Source organism: Penicillium cataractarum (assembly GCF_028827025.1).
Source record: "Penicillium cataractarum strain IBT 29864 chromosome Unknown utg000009l, whole genome shotgun sequence".
NCBI lineage: Eukaryota > Fungi > Ascomycota > Eurotiomycetes > Eurotiales > Aspergillaceae > Penicillium > Penicillium cataractarum.
The window spans coordinates 2,517,476-2,533,761 of NW_026622745.1; the positions used below are offsets into that span (position 1 = coordinate 2,517,476).

General features: G+C 50.4%; 7 protein-coding genes across 7 annotated transcripts; 5 read left to right on the forward strand and 2 right to left on the reverse strand.

Annotated features, from left to right (window-relative positions):
• Positions 1-2,701: 2,701 nt before the first annotated feature.
• Positions 2,702-2,947, forward strand: N7496_011510 (uncharacterized protein; the record flags this gene model as incomplete). Its single annotated transcript, XM_056704423.1, has 1 exon — positions 2,702-2,947. The coding sequence occupies one exon, from the start codon at positions 2,702-2,704 to the stop codon at positions 2,945-2,947; it is 246 nt and encodes an 81-aa protein (XP_056550383.1).
• A 1,135-nt stretch (positions 2,948-4,082) lies between these two features.
• N7496_011511 (putative flavin-binding monooxygenase) lies at positions 4,083-6,143 on the forward strand (the record flags this gene model as incomplete). The annotated part of the gene is made up of 4 exons (XM_056704424.1): positions 4,083-4,698; positions 4,764-4,870; positions 4,945-5,937; positions 6,000-6,143. 4 exons carry the CDS (start codon positions 4,083-4,085, stop codon positions 6,141-6,143), a joined length of 1,860 nt encoding a protein of 619 aa, XP_056550384.1.
• Positions 6,144-6,630: 487 nt separating this feature from the next.
• On the forward strand, positions 6,631-7,739 carry N7496_011512 (uncharacterized protein; the record flags this gene model as incomplete). Its single annotated transcript, XM_056704425.1, has 2 exons — positions 6,631-6,808; positions 6,883-7,739. 2 exons carry the CDS (start codon positions 6,631-6,633, stop codon positions 7,737-7,739), a joined length of 1,035 nt encoding a protein of 344 aa, XP_056550385.1.
• A 130-nt stretch (positions 7,740-7,869) lies between these two features.
• On the reverse strand, positions 7,870-9,834 carry N7496_011513 (uncharacterized protein; the record flags this gene model as incomplete). The annotated part of the gene is made up of 1 exon (XM_056704426.1): positions 7,870-9,834. One exon carries the CDS (start codon positions 9,832-9,834, stop codon positions 7,870-7,872), a length of 1,965 nt encoding a protein of 654 aa, XP_056550386.1.
• A 429-nt stretch (positions 9,835-10,263) lies between these two features.
• N7496_011514 (SDR family oxidoreductase) lies at positions 10,264-11,189 on the reverse strand (the record flags this gene model as incomplete). Its single annotated transcript, XM_056704427.1, is given in 2 exon segments — positions 10,264-10,823; positions 10,841-11,189. The coding sequence occupies 2 exon segments, from the start codon at positions 11,187-11,189 to the stop codon at positions 10,264-10,266; spliced, it is 909 nt and encodes a 302-aa protein (XP_056550387.1).
• Positions 11,190-11,689: 500 nt separating this feature from the next.
• On the forward strand, positions 11,690-13,026 carry N7496_011515 (uncharacterized protein; the record flags this gene model as incomplete). The annotated part of the gene is made up of 3 exons (XM_056704428.1): positions 11,690-11,763; positions 11,889-12,156; positions 12,232-13,026. The coding sequence occupies 3 exons, from the start codon at positions 11,690-11,692 to the stop codon at positions 13,024-13,026; spliced, it is 1,137 nt and encodes a 378-aa protein (XP_056550388.1).
• Positions 13,027-13,343: 317 nt separating this feature from the next.
• N7496_011516 (Zn(II)2Cys6 transcription factor) lies at positions 13,344-15,814 on the forward strand (the record flags this gene model as incomplete). The annotated part of the gene is made up of 7 exons (XM_056704429.1): positions 13,344-13,564; positions 13,626-13,902; positions 13,960-14,054; positions 14,124-14,704; positions 14,754-14,873; positions 14,933-15,214; positions 15,273-15,814. The coding sequence occupies 7 exons, from the start codon at positions 13,344-13,346 to the stop codon at positions 15,812-15,814; spliced, it is 2,118 nt and encodes a 705-aa protein (XP_056550389.1).
• Positions 15,815-16,286: the final 472 nt, after the last annotated feature.

Sequence of the window (16,286 nt, forward strand, 5' to 3'; positions counted from 1 at the left end):
AGTGACTCAGAAGCCTTGGATGATGAAGGTGGTGCGCTGATCGTGCACAGGTGATTTTGGCAAGAAACATGTGGATCGGAAATTGGAGCTCGAGTGTTATACTGGATACGCCGCACACCCGCCGAATCGAATGAAGGAGTATCGGGCGAAAATTGGCACGGGTCGCAATAGCCTCAAGACGACAACGCACTGCCGCTTTGATGCGGATGAGAGAGCTGAACCAAGCTTCCGGCAGTTGGCTGTCCTTCCTCCAAACACGGATCCAACCCATAGGGAACTTTGAGAGTGGCTCTCTATTGCTCTTCTCAATTCCTTCCAAAATGTCTATCCCAATCGTGCGAGATATGTGCCAGAGGAATCGTTCAAATTGGCAGCATCGACGCGTTCTTGAAGAATTGGAAGTTAGGCGGAGATCCGGCTTGGATATCAAGTGCGACGGCTGCGGACGACTGGAAACACCCGCGAGTCAGAATTTCCGCCCGGTCGGAGATGACTTACGTCTTCTGTGTGGTCAATTTCAATAGGCAACTCGAGAGGAAAGCAGAGAGCCGTTGAAAACGAGATACGAGTACAGAGACGGAAAGAACTTACTCCGGACACACAGTGTGGAAACCCGAATCGCAATGCCACCCATGATTTTCTACTGCACCACACTATGAGGACGGTATGGCGAGTCTTGCAAGAGGGATTTTATGACACTTCAAACAAAGGGCGACCGGAGGAGTGCTCCCTCGAGAAATGCAGGGGAAGAGGCAGCTTAAGTTACCCGCAAATACAGACCAGAGTACGTACAAACTCCAGTAGTCTAGTGACGAACACAAAGTACACGCAATGAATAGAAACACAACTCTTGACAAGAGGGTACAGAAAAAGAGAGAGAAGGGGAACTACGGGCTCAGGCGATGGCCACTGCAATAGAATTCTACACCCACTGCAAATTATTACAATAATATTGATGTCTGACCCACAGGGCTGCAGCGGGACGGGCCGGGCGATCATAGGCAGTATCAACCAATGAAGTTCCAGGATTACCTATCAGTAGCGGTAATCTAGCCAATAGGAACGCGAGCTCACGGCATGAGTGGAGTGTTCTAAGGCCCCTGCAGATTGTCCAATCAGAGTGCGGGATCGGTGCTGGCACAGGCGTTGATTCAGCCAATCATAATAGATGATCATCACCACAATGGGTCCCTAAACCAGCCAATCAGATACGCCAGATCAGTGATCTGGGAATAGCGTCAAGCCTGAGGGGAACTTATAAATACTTCCTTCCCAACCGTAGTTCCAGTATTCTCCCATCTTCACAAGTCTTACGTCTTCGCTCGCTCTCGTGTCTGGCTGCCGCCCCCCACATCTACTATTCAAAGAAAAATTTCCACTCTTGTGCGCGCCCCGTCCCCCCGTCTCTCTTCGTCTCGTCAAGATGATGAGACGCCTAGGTTATCCCTGCCGCCCCCCCGCCTGCCTATAACTACCATTGTTGGGAATGCAACTGGGAAGGGCATAGTAAGCTCTATTTCTTGCTTACACTACGGTTTTCATAGACTGACAAAGTGATACTGGTGTAGACCTGGTGATGATGCCTGCGTATTAGGTACTCCAAGAGGCACGTATCAAAGTTTCCCATTACGAAATTCCTTCCCAGGCATACTAGTGTTGCTTCCATGGATGTGGCACATGCTGATGTGTTGACTCAACTGAAGCCAGTCAGGGAAAGGAACTTGAGGAAGGTGACAAGGAGTATATTGTGTCGGATGCTCCTACCTTCTTACCCTTTTCTTGTCTTCTTCTCTTTCTCTGTCTGCTTCTCTCCTCTTTTCTCTCCTCGCGGTCTATAACACATCTTTCTACAATATATCAGGCAGAATCGAGGGCAAGAAAAGGCCCGCTCCCGAAGAGGCCGGCGGTACGCCCACAAAAAAAGCCTCTGACTCCAACCCCATGATGGCGACTTGGAATACCTCCTGGCCGCAGTGGGTTATCACCGCTATTTGGCCGGTGTGGTCTGGATACACCCGCCATTGGCAGAAGCATTTCGCGCCGTCGAACACTGTCATGAAGTGCTTCCCTAGGGTTATCGCTATGATGTCGGCTTGCGTGGGCACTGGGTAGATATCCTTGACGACGAGCTTATTCTGGGCTCGGAGGTCCAACTACTCTGCCGACTCGGGTGCGATTGCCGCTATCATCCGTTTTCCATTTTCAGACGACAAGCACTGGGTGGCCACTGGGGGTATGCGAGTCTGCGAACTTGAGTTTGCCATCGGCTTGGAGGGAGTTAAACAGCTTGTCGATCTCGGCTCTATCGGCCGGACTTCGGAACCTTGGTTTCCCATCTGGGGATCATGGGAATGCGTATCCACTGGTCTATAGGGATGTTCGCGACTTGGGGGTAGCCCCAGATGTCGTACGACTCGACCACTGCGCGGAGTTCGTCGACTACCGCAGGTTCGCCATGTATGGTTATGCCGTTGGGCATGACGGTCTCTATCGTGCCGCTTGGAGCTAGCACCTCATCGACATTTAAGAGCTCTCAACCTAAACCCGCCCTGAAAAGGTAAAGTCCATTTCGCGTCTCACTCCCTTCAGACAAACGTTTTAACTAATCTATGTTTACGATAGAGCCACTCGAAAATCATCTACTCTAGTCCCGTTCAGGACAACGAGTACCCCCAACACTCTTAACACCTGCGTTGAAAAAATGATCAAGGAGGCGCCCGAGCTCCAATACAATGCTGAGCAGAGAGTGGCTGGTAACATAGACGGCTTCAGCCTTCTCCAAAATTTGAAAGAAGTAGTCAGCCAGGTGACGGAAATCTACGCCAGAAATGACAGGCTCGTCTACCTCCTCGCTGCTCATGCTCCTCCCGAAGAGCCTCTTACGGTTAGTCCCGTCTCCGCCCCTACCCCTCAGCTACCGGTCCTTCGCCGGTCAACGACCGAGTGAAGAAGATACAGAGCGAGGCAGCAGCCCAGAGAGCTGCCCTAGACGCTGGACGCTGCACGCCTTGACATATAGACTCGACGCACAGCAAGCTGGCGAGGAACACCTGGAGACGATGAGGAGGAAAAGCTATATCAGATATTCTTACATTCTTACTCTTTTCTTATCTTCTTCTCTTCCTCACTCCATTCTCCTCTTTTCTCCCTTTGTACAGTTCACCATGGGTGACCGTCAAGACAACAGCTGCCCTGGCTACCACTCCGGCCGCCCAGGTGCCTATGATGGGCATTGTTGGGACTGCAACAGCCCTGGCCACTGTAAGTTTCAGAACATGCATCATTTGGACTCTGTAACTATTATCAAAATGCATAGATACTGGACGCCTAGTATGCTGAGTTGACAAGATTCGCCGGTCCTGGTAAGAGCATTTCGACCGGGAGATGACCGCCCGCCGCCTGGTAGAGGCCTTTAATAAGTCGCCTTGGTGATTCGCCCCTGGGCGACAATAAAAACAGTTACAACCACGCTAGCTGGCCGCCCAGGTGTCTATGATGGGCACTACTGATTTGGTGCTCCCGGTCTTTATGCGCGTGGTGGGGTTCTGTTACCAAGGTGCTCGGGGACTGTGCTATAATTTCTTGGGTAGGGCACCTCCATGCACACTCGGGAACCTCAAAGCAGTAAAAGTGCCTGGGGCTACCAATCGTGGAATTTGGATGGAGTAGTCACCAAGAAGGCGGAGATCGAGAAACTCCCAAAAAGAACCAACAAGCGAGCGACCGCGAAATTTTCCTAATTGAGCGATGACTCTCGGCAGACTTCCCCCAACATTCTGCTCGGAGTTCAAGCCGACCTTCCCCACGGCATAAAATCACCCGAAATAACCGCTGGAAGGTTGGCTCTTGCTGAGCTTCTGCAGTCATCTAGGGTCTTCTGACTCTTCTGTTTCCCCACGTTACCCCTCCTGCTCCAGAATTCGGCTGAATAATGTCCCTTCAATGTGACGAGTACTATAGAGGAGAACAGGGTTATTTATAGGACCTCTTGCTCCCCGCACATCTGGAGACTGAAGAAACCTGGTGTACTTTGTACGTTTTGCAATTTAATCTTGCAGAATTGACACGACTCTTCATCCATCATGGTAACAACGTTAACGGGTGGAAACCCGCACATTATCAATCTCCCTAAAACATCCACCAGCGCACCGCCAGATGCTCGAGCAGTGATCCAAGAGTGGCTTGTAGCTCTAGAGACGGCACTGTCGAAGCCATCAACACTTAAAATCGGCTCGCTTTTCCACGAAGAATCATGGTGGCGAGATATGCTGGCCCTGGACTGGGATATGCGCACCTTGCACAGTGCCGCTGAAATCTCCGAGTTCCTTGGCGCTCACCAGAGTAAGGCCCGACTGTCAAACTTTCGAATTCAAGAACAGGGGAACTTTCAGCCACGCTGGCAACAGGTGGTTGAAGGGTTAAGCTGGGTTTCTAGCATGTTCTTCTTCGAAACGGCTTTTGGTAGCGGCACTGGGATGGTGCGGCTTACTCAGGGAGACGACGGACGCTGGAGGGCGTATGCGATGTATACCTCTTTGCAAGAATTGAAAGGGGCTGAAGAGCCTTTGGGGAAGAAACGGCCCGAAGGAACGACGGAGAGTATGCCTGGTGGGCTTGTGGGTGGCACGTGGATTGAGCGGAGGGAGAGACAGAAAGAATTCCTGGATGCAGAACCAACGGTCTTGGTTGTTGGTGCCGGTGAGTTGATCTGTTTGCAGAGAGATATCGGCAATCATATATGATACTGATTCAGTTACTTATAGGCCAAGCTGGTCTGAATATGGGTGCTCGTCTACAAAACCTGGGGCTATCTTGTCTGCTTGTTGATAAGCATGAACGGATTGGTGATAATTGGCGCAAGCGGTATCGCGTGAGTGGAAAAGATTGTTTCAAAGCCCTCAACCGATTCAGTAATATCTTTATGCTGATCGGTATATTCTCTAGACACTCGTCACCCATGACCCTGTCGAATTCACCCACATGGCCTATCTCCCCTTCCCGCAAAATTGGCCTCAATTCACTCCCAAAGACAAGCTAGGCGACTGGTTCGAAGCCTACGCTACTATCATGGAACTCAACGTTTGGATGAAGACTTCTGTCACTTCGGCCGACTACAATGATTCTACTGCCCAGTGGGCGGTAAATGTGACTCGCGGGGACGGTTCCCAGCGCATACTCCGGCCTCGCCATGTCGTTTGGTGCACGGGTCACTCCGGTGAGGCACGCATTCCAAGTTTCCCGGGACAGGACTCCTTCCAAGGCACATTGTATCACGGTAGCCAACACACTGATGCGTCCGAATACAACAACGTTCGAGGTAAGAAGGTGGTTGTTGTCGGCACCGGTAACAGTGGTCACGACATTGCCCAGAATTACTACGAGAATGGCGCAGACGTAACCATGCTCCAACGCAGTGGGACATACGTGATCACTGCCGATAAGGGTGTCTTTATGATGCACAAGGGTCTTCACGAGGACGGTGGCCCGCCCACAGAAGAGGCTGACATCGTCTCCGAGAGCTTGCCTTTCCCGGTTCAATTCGCATTAAGCGTGGACATGACCCGTCGAATTGCAGATGCCGAGAAAGAAACCTTGGATGGCCTGCGCCGTGCGGGCTTCCAATTGGATTTCGGACCTGACGGCGCTGGTATCGCCCGAGCGTACTACACGCGCGGTGGCGGGTATTACATCGATGTTGGCTGCAGCTCGCTGATTATCGATGGTAAAATTAAGATGAAGCATAGTCCACAAGGGATCGTAGGCTTTGGCCCGCGTGAGCTGAAGCTTGCGGACGGCACTGACTTGCCCGCTGACGTTGTTGTCCTGGCGACTGGATATGATAATATGCGGACGACGGTGCGGAAGGTGCTGGGTGATAAAATTGCAGACCGATGCTTGGATGTATGGGATCTGGATCATGAGGGAGAACTCCGTGCTGTAAGTTCATTTTGACTTGTCCGTCCTCATGCTGAACCCTGGAATGTTAATGGTGGTTCTAGATGTGGCGCCCAAGCGGGCATCCTGGATTCTGGTACTTTGGTGGCAACCTTGCCTTGTGCCGGATATACTCCAAGTTCCTGGCGTTGCAGATCAAGGCTATCGAATCTGGAATTCAGACACAGACCCGGGAGACTAAGATTTAAAATGTTAATGATTGAAGTTGAAGAATAGATGGTATGTAATGTTGCTGATATTTTATTGGCAATCCTTTTTGTTACTATGCACAACAAGGACCATGCGTTTGACCTTAAAATTTTGGTGCTGTTGCTCTCAAATTCAATAATGTATACTGCACAACCGTGCCCTATTCTATTGTTGCGCACGCAGTAGTTACTGGTAACCCGTCTATTGTTCGTTGTTTTCTCCAAGAAAGGCTGCGACAGCCTGAAAGACCAGGCGTCCACACAACGGAGATAACGGGGATTGGCGGCGGAACAACATGATTGGCCCAAGCGGACTATACTGTAGTCCAGTGCCAGAGTACAACATTCGTCCACCGCAAAATCCGAGGTCTCGAAAGTATAAGGATGAGCGGCGTGGGACTCAGAATCACAATAAGACCAGTCCAAACTGATTTGTTCCACAATTTGACATCGCAACTTCACAACGACAACCCCCCTCTATCAAGATATGGCCGCTTTCAAGACTCTGCCTACTCGCCCACTGGGCCGAAATGGGCCTCTTGTTCCCCGGTTGGGGCTTGGCCTCATGGGTGCTAGTGGGATGTACAGGGTATCTCTCTCCAACGAAGAAAGACTCGCCTTCCTTGATGAGGCGTACGAAAGAGGAGAACGATTTTGGGATACAGGTAAGCGCTACTAGTATTATTCGTTTTGAAGAGCAAGGTGTCAATCCGAAGGTTGATTGCTGACGGGTCCAAAGCGGATGAGTACGGCGACTCCGAGGATTTACTTGGCAAATGGTTCGATGCCAACCCCGATAAACGAAAGGACATTTTCCTTGCGACCAAGTTTGGCATCAAACGCATCGACACAGCCCCAGGACGCGCGATGGACTCGTCGCCAGAGTACTGTCGTACGTGCATTGAAAGATCTCTCAGTCGACTTGGACTGCCATTTGTGGATCTATACTATGTCCACCGTCTGGATAAAGTCACGCCGATTGAGAAGACCATGCAGACCTTGGTGGAACTCAAGAACGCCGGCAAAATCAAGCACATCGGGCTTAGCGAGTGCAGTGCCGAATCTCTGCGTCGTGCTCATGCGGTGCATCGAATCACCTGTGTGCAGGTGGAGTATAGTTTGCTCTGCACTGAGATCGAGTCTCCGGAGAGACGCCTGCTGGAAGTGGCACGCGAGCTCGGCGTCGGGATTGTCTGTTACAGTCCCATGGCAAATGGATTTTTGACAGGGTCGATTCGTTCGCGCGACGATGTGACCAAGCCGGGCGATCTGCGTGGGGTTCTGCCGTGGCTGAAGGAGGGCAATCTCGAGAAGAATCTTGTGGTCCTCGATCAGATCGCCGATATTGCGAAGAAAATTGGTATTACTCTGCCACAGTTGGCTCTTGCCTGGCTGCTTGTTCAGGGTGATGATATATTTCCCATTCCGGGATCTTCGAACGTCCGTCGCCTGGACCAGAATCTCCAAAGTCTTGATGTGACCCTATCGGAGGAAGATGAGAAAGAAATGCGGCGCCTCGCGGAAGGAATTGTTGGCGAACGGTTCCAGAACATGACTGGCCATGCGTTCGGTGATACGCCTGCTTTGAAGAACTGAGAGAAACCATGGTTTTGTTGCGTGCCCATTCAATTGCACGTCTATAATTCAAAGTAGATGGGGCCTTAACATAGGAATTTCCCTTCTCTCGATCACTGTCTATATGTGTTTTGTTCGAACCGCGTTATGTTTATATCGATGAACAGTCTTCCACAGCGAAGAAATTTTCGTCCGCAGTAGCGAGCGTAGACTGGTTGTTGATTGGATCTGGAGAATCAACCACGAAGTCGAATAGTTCAGAGTTCCAGGCATCTCCAGGCGGAGGATCACTGCGTACCTGCAGTGAGATGTGGAGGTTTCCGCAGTAAGGAACCGATATTTGAAAATCGTGCAGTGTATCCTCAACCTCTCTGGTGCCATTTTCGTTCGTTTCACGTTCAATCCAAATGTGATAAGGTAAGCCCTCCGCAGCGTGGGCCTCAATCTCCACAAACTTGCTCAGGGTTTGTGACCGTGCCGCAGCAAGAGGATTGTCATTCAAAACAGAGATCTCTTTCATAAAGTCAATCACCCGTCCAATAATTCCTAGATCATGGCATCTCTGGTGCTCTAAGACATTCATTCCACGAAGACGATGGCCTTGCAAGTGGGCAAGTAAGAGAGTTATAGAGGCCAAGAAGCATTTATCGTCCGTAGCACGGGGAGAGGTAGATCGATGGTACCCACGAAATGCAAGGTAATGCGAAATCATCTCACGACTTGCTGAAACAGCTGCAAGCACACTGTAATTGTCTCCATCTGAGATCCGGAGGCCATTATCACCAATGTGAGAACACAGCCTCTTTATAAGGTATGGGAGGTGCAAAAGCACTAAAAGGTAGTGCTGATGCATCTGAATCAGTAGTCTTCCCGTCCTTTCTAGGACCTCGTTTTCTATAGTTGCATTGTCCAAAGGTGGTGCCAGCCACCAGCTTGATGGAAGAAGTCTCGTTGCCTTTTTCAACTCCTGATCGATGCCTCTTGTTTCGGCGATTTCCTCATTGGAAGACCATGCTATTTCGTATGGCATATCGGAACTTTGCATGCGCATATTTCTAGCAATAATTCGCCCGGCGGCCATGACATGAACTCGCTCCAAGCGTTGAGCTGGTGTGCTGGCGTCTCGGCACTCTGCGCTTTCCAAATATCGCTCGGTAATTGCAAAAGGCATTCCAAGCATAAGAGACAGGAAGCGATCGCTGTAGACCAACTGAAACCATATAGAGTTTGCATGACCTCCCATAGTCTGCGCTAGTAGTGGCATTCCCATCGCGGAGGCGATTCTGGAGACCCGCCGATGGATCGACCACGCTTTCCGAAGGTCACCAATAGTGATATAGTAACGGCCTTGCAGCATCAGAGTTTGCAACCCATCAAGAGAGCTTATCAATTCATCATGAGATAGGACATAGCCACAAGCCGTGTCGAAGTAGCGACTTGCTGCACTAGTGACAGACTCGTTCAGCTGTACTTTAAGCTGTTCGGAATCTTTAGTGTCAGAATTCCGAAGGCAAAGCGCAAGCTGGATCAGCTTTCGAGCCAAGAGAATCGGATGTGCAGATTGTGGCATGACTAGATCGTCGCTCAGCTCTTCCGGATTGGTGTTTGAATGTGACCGTTGGCTGATCTGAAGGGGCGATCTGAAAATTTTGCTGTTGCGCAGAATCACCACGGCAATCGCGGGATTGGGAAGAAGAGAGTACAGAAAACTTGTCAGCGACGGGCCTCTGGATATTCGTTCATGATTGACGGAATTCAATGTCGGGGTTTCGAAGCGCTTAAGGCTTCTTGCTGCTGCTGACAGCTTCCTCTGACCAACATGTTTGCTTCTTTGCCGGGCTAACCGATCTATTATCGCCTCAACCCGGTCAAGGCGCTGCACGGCATCACGGCAGTCATTGACTGAGGTGTCTGCGAACTCTTGGCTGGAGCATGGCTGTCCATGCCGTTGGCAGAAGATACACGAGGTAGATCCGGGCACTGACTCGCAGCGTTTCTTGCGGTGCTTGCACTCCCAACAGCTGAATGTGCCTTTGCGAATCTTTCGTCGTTTTGGAATGTGCTCCGAATCTGAAGGAGCATTTCCAACGGTAAGAGGAGAATCCTTTGAATTCATCGAGTCTTTGTCAGTGGCATTGACATGTCTATGTCGGGGACAGTGTAGGTTTTGACTGAGCGTAGACCACCAAATTGTCTTGGCACTCTGTGTGTGTGCACTTTAGGATACGAGAATGTTTGCATAGGTGAGATATGTGATCTTCTTGAATTGCGGGCCTTGCGCACCTCCAGGCGAGTGGCGTATAATCAGGCACCAAGCGTTGCTTTCATCCCGGCACGCCTTGCATCGCGTATTCCGAGGCGTGAATGGTTGTCCCACGGAATTATCCACTTTTCGTCTTGGTTACGGAGGCAGGTATACAGTAGTAGAGAATTCTCGATATATGTCCAGATGCAAGTATGAATATCAGCAGAACAAGATTCAGAAAGTATGAGAATTATTCGGGCTATTCAATTAGGAGTAAAATACCCCTGACAAGATTCCTTATCAAACATTGATGGGGCTAGTCAACTGTCCTCGAGTGTACACCCCAGCATTAATATCAGTGAGCAAAGTCGGCCCAGTAGGAGCCCAGCCAAGCTGCTCCTGAGTCTTCTTGCTAGAGGATGGATTGTCGGCGCCGACAACAAGTCCCATGAAGCCACCATCAAAATGTGCGGCAGCCTCCTCGAAAGTCTTGGACGAAGTTGGAATTCCGACAGATTTTCCAATGGCCTCCGCAATATCCTTCATCTTCAGACCTTCCTCACCCACAGCGTGGTACCTAGTACCCCCAACGCCCTTTTCGAGTGCGAGGCGGAAGAGGCGTGCAGCATCGAGGCGATGAACGGCAGGCCATCGGTTCAACCCCTCGCCAATGTAGATCGATTCACCCTTGGCGCGCGCAACTTGAGTAATCAAGTTAATGAACCCATGGTCGTCGTCTCCATGGACCGTGGGAGAAAGGCGAACGGCAGAGGCGCGTACGCCTCGAGCCGCAAGCGTGGCCACCTCTTGTTCAGTCGATGCGCGAACATTCACGGGGAGTCCAAGTCGGGGCCCGTATCCTCAGTGACGAGCTCACCCTTGGGCAACATCATGGTGCCGGATGCAAGTACAATGGGGCGGTTGGATCCTTCCAGGATATCGCCCATTGCCATGATAGCCGCATGCTCGACCTTGGCATTCTCTGCAAATTTGGTGAAGTCGTGGTTGAAAGCGAGGTTGATGACACCGTCTGACTCGGAGGCACCCTTCTTAACGGCCTCAATATCTTCAAGGGAGCCTTGGATCACATCGACGCCCTTGGCCTTGAGGGCAGCTGCCGATGCATCTGAGCGAGCTAGGCCGACAACGGTGTGGCCGGCATCGAGAAGCTCCTGGACCACAGCTTGGCCGATGAAGCCAGTTGCACCAGTAACAAAGACACGCATGTTGAAAGGTAGTGATGATTTGATTTGAGTTGTTTGGGATTATCAGTTTGGTTTGTTGGAATGAAGACCGTGATAGAACCTGGGTATTGGGCCATTATATAGTCGCGATCGGTGAGATTGATCGATGCTAGATCCCGACGGACATAAAGAGGCAAGCTCCATGATTTCAGCCGGTTCCGTTCTGTGGGACATTAGTTCAACCGAATATACGATCTGAGGCAATCGCCGTATAAGCTTCTCCTAGACTTGTGATTTCTAAAAGGAGCCAAGCAAGATCTAAGCCCGATCGAAGGCGCCGGGCCACCGATATACGACAGAGGGTTAGCGCGATTCTGATGGCAGCCAATGAGACACTCTCGGGCCAACCTCCGGAGTTAAGCAGTGGGCCCGCCTCAACCCCGTCATGACATCTTCCCTTTATTCCCCTTGTCTTGTTCAGGGAACATTCTCTAAACCGATGATGTGAAAAATGGGTTCGAACAAGCTAAGTCCAGATGAGCATGGCGGGCGGAGACGCCGAGCCCACACTAAATCGCGTCGAGGCTGTCGTAACTGCAAGCTCCGTCGCGTCAAAGTGAGTAATATTTGGCTTTGCTCTAGATGCTTTGGCTAACCCTCTTTGAAGTGCGATGAAAAACAGCCTCAATGCCAAAAGTGCTTAACGTTTGGTGTCGTTTGCAATTACAATACCCCCCATAGCCAAGATCTACAGCCAAAATCGCTCGATAAACCCAGCAAGGCTCATCCGGAAGGCTCATTCGGTGAAGTTGTTTTTAATGTAAAACCCCGACCTCAATCAATATTCCTCCTCCCCGCGACGGTAATAGGATCTGGCCAAGGGTCCTTCCAACTGGACGCAGAAAGTGTCGGTCGCTTAGATCGCTTCCACCGGCGTACGGTCTACACATTTGCTGGCAATCAGCACTCCACCGTCTACCAGAATCATGTGACCAGCATCGCCATCGAGGTGAGTTATAGATATGCGGTCCTCATAGAATCTCTTGAAATCGTCAGTGCCAATACTGACCATATGTCCGTACAGAACCCATTCCTGATGCATGTCATTCTGACTTTAACAGCGAGACATGACCGTTTTCTGTCCTCGTCGAAAGATAATGCAAAGCGCTCTATTGCCGAGGCATACCACTGGTCACAAGGTGCCGCACTGCTAAACCAGAAGCTTTCAGCTCCAATTAGGCCACAGGATCGCGATGCCCTTTGGGCTGCCGCTGCCATCCTCGGACTCTTGAGCATTGCCGAGATTGAAGCCTCTACGCCCTGGGAAGCATGGCCTCTTCGATCCTCCGAGTCGTCTGATTTACGCTGGATGGATATGTCTCACGGCAAAGAGGCAATATGGAAAGCAACGGATCCAATGCGACCGGATAGTATCTTCCATGTCATGAGAGATGACTATCGTACTCTCATGAGCAAGCCAGCACTGTGCGAAATGCACGATATGCCAAAAGAGTTTGTCGAACTCTGTCACCTGGGCAGAACGGCAGAACCTACGCAGAATCCCTACTTCACTGCCGTTTCCCTGTTGACTCGACTGTGGCATCTGAAATGCACCCAAGCCACAATGACGAGGTATATGCAATTCCTAGGTTTTATGGACCCGGCATTCAAGTCCTTGTTACACGAGAAAGACCCTCGGGCGCTCCTCATTCTCGCTTATTGGTACGGACCGATGAGCGAGTCTCTGTGGTGGATAGCCAGGCGGGCCAGATTAGAATGCCAAGCCATCTGCTTATACCTGGAGCTTTTTCACCCGCACGAGAAGGATATCCAGGTCTTGCTGGCGCGGCCTAAGGAGCAATGTGGACTGCTTACCTAGATGTGATTCTTTATGAAAGATACGAGTCAATGGAATTAATGAGGTTCAGTTAGCATCGACAACAGATGTATACAACGCGAATGAAAGGATTAAGAATGTTACTTTCTCATAAATACCTCAAATGCACGTGACCGGCGAAGGATTACCCGACTGGTCGGCTCATCCCGTCACAGCGAGATAACCAAGTCACGACGAGCTTCACACCGCAAGTGTCACCGAAGCTGTTCACCGACGAGGGGGCAGAGAGAATGCCAACAGTGATAGCCATCGCCTAAAAGTCGACAAGTAACTCTCCAAGAGCACCAACTGCAACAATCATGAGTGAGCGAGGTTCGGAGATTGTGTTTCGGGCGGAGAACATTCCGATCCGCTTCTTCAAAGCATGCCGGTGGTGTCGCAGGCAGAAGATGCGCTGTGATGCGCGTACACAAGTACCATGTTTTCGCTGTCGCTCAACTGGTCGTGACTGTATTCTCGACCCTATAGAAGACGCCAGACGACGCAGTGACCGCCGTAGGAAGACTGCGACGCCTGCCCGGTAAGCATCCTAACTACGACTACATTATCGTTCGTTCTAGAAAGCAGCTAATCATGTTTAGATATAGCGGCTCCGCAGTAACTTCGCCACTCGATCAGCGAAGTGGGCTACAGACACCTGTATCGAGGGAGCAAGAATACTCCCCGATCGCGGGAGGTGATGCTAGCTTTGACGCATCGATTGATTCTTTACCCGACTCATCGGCGTTTGGAGACTTGCGCAGGTCTCAAACAGCTGATCATCATGGGCCTGAATCGCAGCAATTAAGCCCTAATGACATGATTGCTCCGGCGTCGGCAGTCCACTCCATGTCTGTGAACCTCCTCGACAATAACCATGTGGGTCCAAACAAACCGTCGAGGGATGTGAAAAGCCCCCACTGACCGCTATCAAAGATCTTTCTAGATAACTCTGCCAAGGGTGATGGAAGAGGCGATATTATTGCCCGTGGTATCGTCAGCGAAGAAAATGCTAGAGTAATGTATGAAAGGTAATAAAAAAATCGACTCTCAGCCAAACTGGACACATACGAAAGCATAATCTAACGCATCGGTGATAGATTTGTTGGCGGAAGCAAGAACTTTCTGCCACTATTTGACCCAATACGTGATACATTTGACTCTATAAGATCACGTTCATTGTTCTGTTTCACGGTGATAATCTATCTTGCGAGTCGAGCCGTGATGGACTTGCGCGGCGACACACATATGCAGCGCGTCTTGCAAGACGAATCGCAGAGACTGGCGGAAGACAGCTTCTTCGAACGTCCCACCAAACTTGAAACTGTGCAAGCGATGGTCCTTCTCGCCGCTTACTCGGAGAAAACATGGTTCTCCACGGCGCTCATTCTGCGCACTGCCTTGGACTCGGGATTAGAGAAGTCGCTAGATACGTTGCTATCTCAAGAAACTCTCCCTCGCAGTTCACTTTCCGCCTCAATGGAAGAACGTCAACTCGTGTGGGAGACCCGAACGTGGCTTATTAGTTTTACGCTGGAACTGGACGTTGCCTCTGGGACCGGCCGCAAATCCCGCATTGGTGAGGTGGATGTCATGAAACTTCGAAGATTTCTAGACTACCCTCTCTCTTTACCTTGTGATATGCGAACAGTTTGCATTATCGAGCTTCATCAACTTCGAGGTTTGTAACAGTTATCCCATTTTCGGTACATCGACTAATCTCGTGAAAGGCCATTCGCGTATTGTTATTGATAACTCGAGCTCGGTTCGAGAAATAGTTTCGACAGAATTACCAGCTATCATGACGAAGCTACAGAATTGGTGGACTACATGGGACGAAATTCACAATAGTAAGCTTCAGTGCCTTCTCCGATGAAAACAAAGCAACTGTGACTAACGCCGAAATCAGACAACGGTTTCCATGCTGGAGCTTTCCAACGAAGCAGTCTGAAGCTTATGCTGCTTTACGCAAGAATTTTTGTTCTTTGTGCCTCTTTGGCGCGCATTCAGAAATTACAACCTGGTTCATCCAATTTCGAGTCAGAGGGAATTGACCAAAATGTCATGGGACTATGGCAATCTTTAGTTGCAACAATCATGGACCAGCTGGCATTCTTGATTGGCGAGCCAGCCTATCGTTGTCAATTCCCATGGGCACCAACCTACCCTGCATTGACAGTCGCCTTTGTCAGTAAGTTGGTAATATTCATTGCTATAATTCCCTCAATGTCAGAGCTGACCATTACTAGCTACTTTCGCGCTTCGAATCGCTCGCTGGCGTCCCAATCTGATTGATCAAGATCTTCTTCTCGAAAGAGCTGAAAAAATCTGCGACTTTCTGAAACAGCCGCCATATCCTGATATCCACCGCACTGTCTCTATCTTCGTTAATTATGCTCGCGCCCTCATTGCTAGTCAGCGTCCCCTCAGCAATGATCGACAAAGCAATGGCAGTACAGAGCCAACTCACATGTCCGAACCAGGCGATGGGCCCGTGCCTTCATACAGGGGTCCAGACAGTCCCATGCAGAATGCCCCTCCTTTGGCACCACTCGAGGATCCTCGATACAGAGCCGGCACGGCCATCCCAAGTGACAAAGATACAAACTTGGTTCCAATGCCAGGTAATGATGCATCTGCAACAACCAGACCGCCTCTACCAAGGCTGCCTGACACGATGGATGCCCCTACCTGGACGGTCTCCAACTCGATCGCAGACTCGTTTGGCCTTTTCGAGGAAGGCCAGAATGATATCTTTGACTTTTTGCCTATGATGCCTTCTTTGCCTTAATAGAAGAATACCCATATAGCATAATTTTATCCAAGATCTATCTAAGCTCTACGAAACTGCTTATAGTGAATGATTCTTGTACCAAGTCGACCTACAGCAGCTGGTCCAAGATTGATAGTTCCGGCGGGCCACATCCGAAATGGAGGGGTAACAAGAGATGATCCCACAATTGGGCCGCAAAATTATGTTCCTCTGTCACAATCCACATGGAATTCCACGCTAACGATCAAAAACGTGTGCAGGGCCGAGTCAAAAACGTGCAATAGCCGGAGATCTAGGCGTCGGCATCACCCGTCAACAAACCGGACCCAGGCCGGTGCCGTATGCCACCTGGCCCTAAACACCGGCCCCGTACCGGCTCCGACCCACTCAACCAGAATTTGAACTATAGCAGCCACTTTATTGGTGTGTTGAACGGACTCGAACATAATAGCTTGCAACGCTATGCATGACTGCGGGATTCTAGACATTG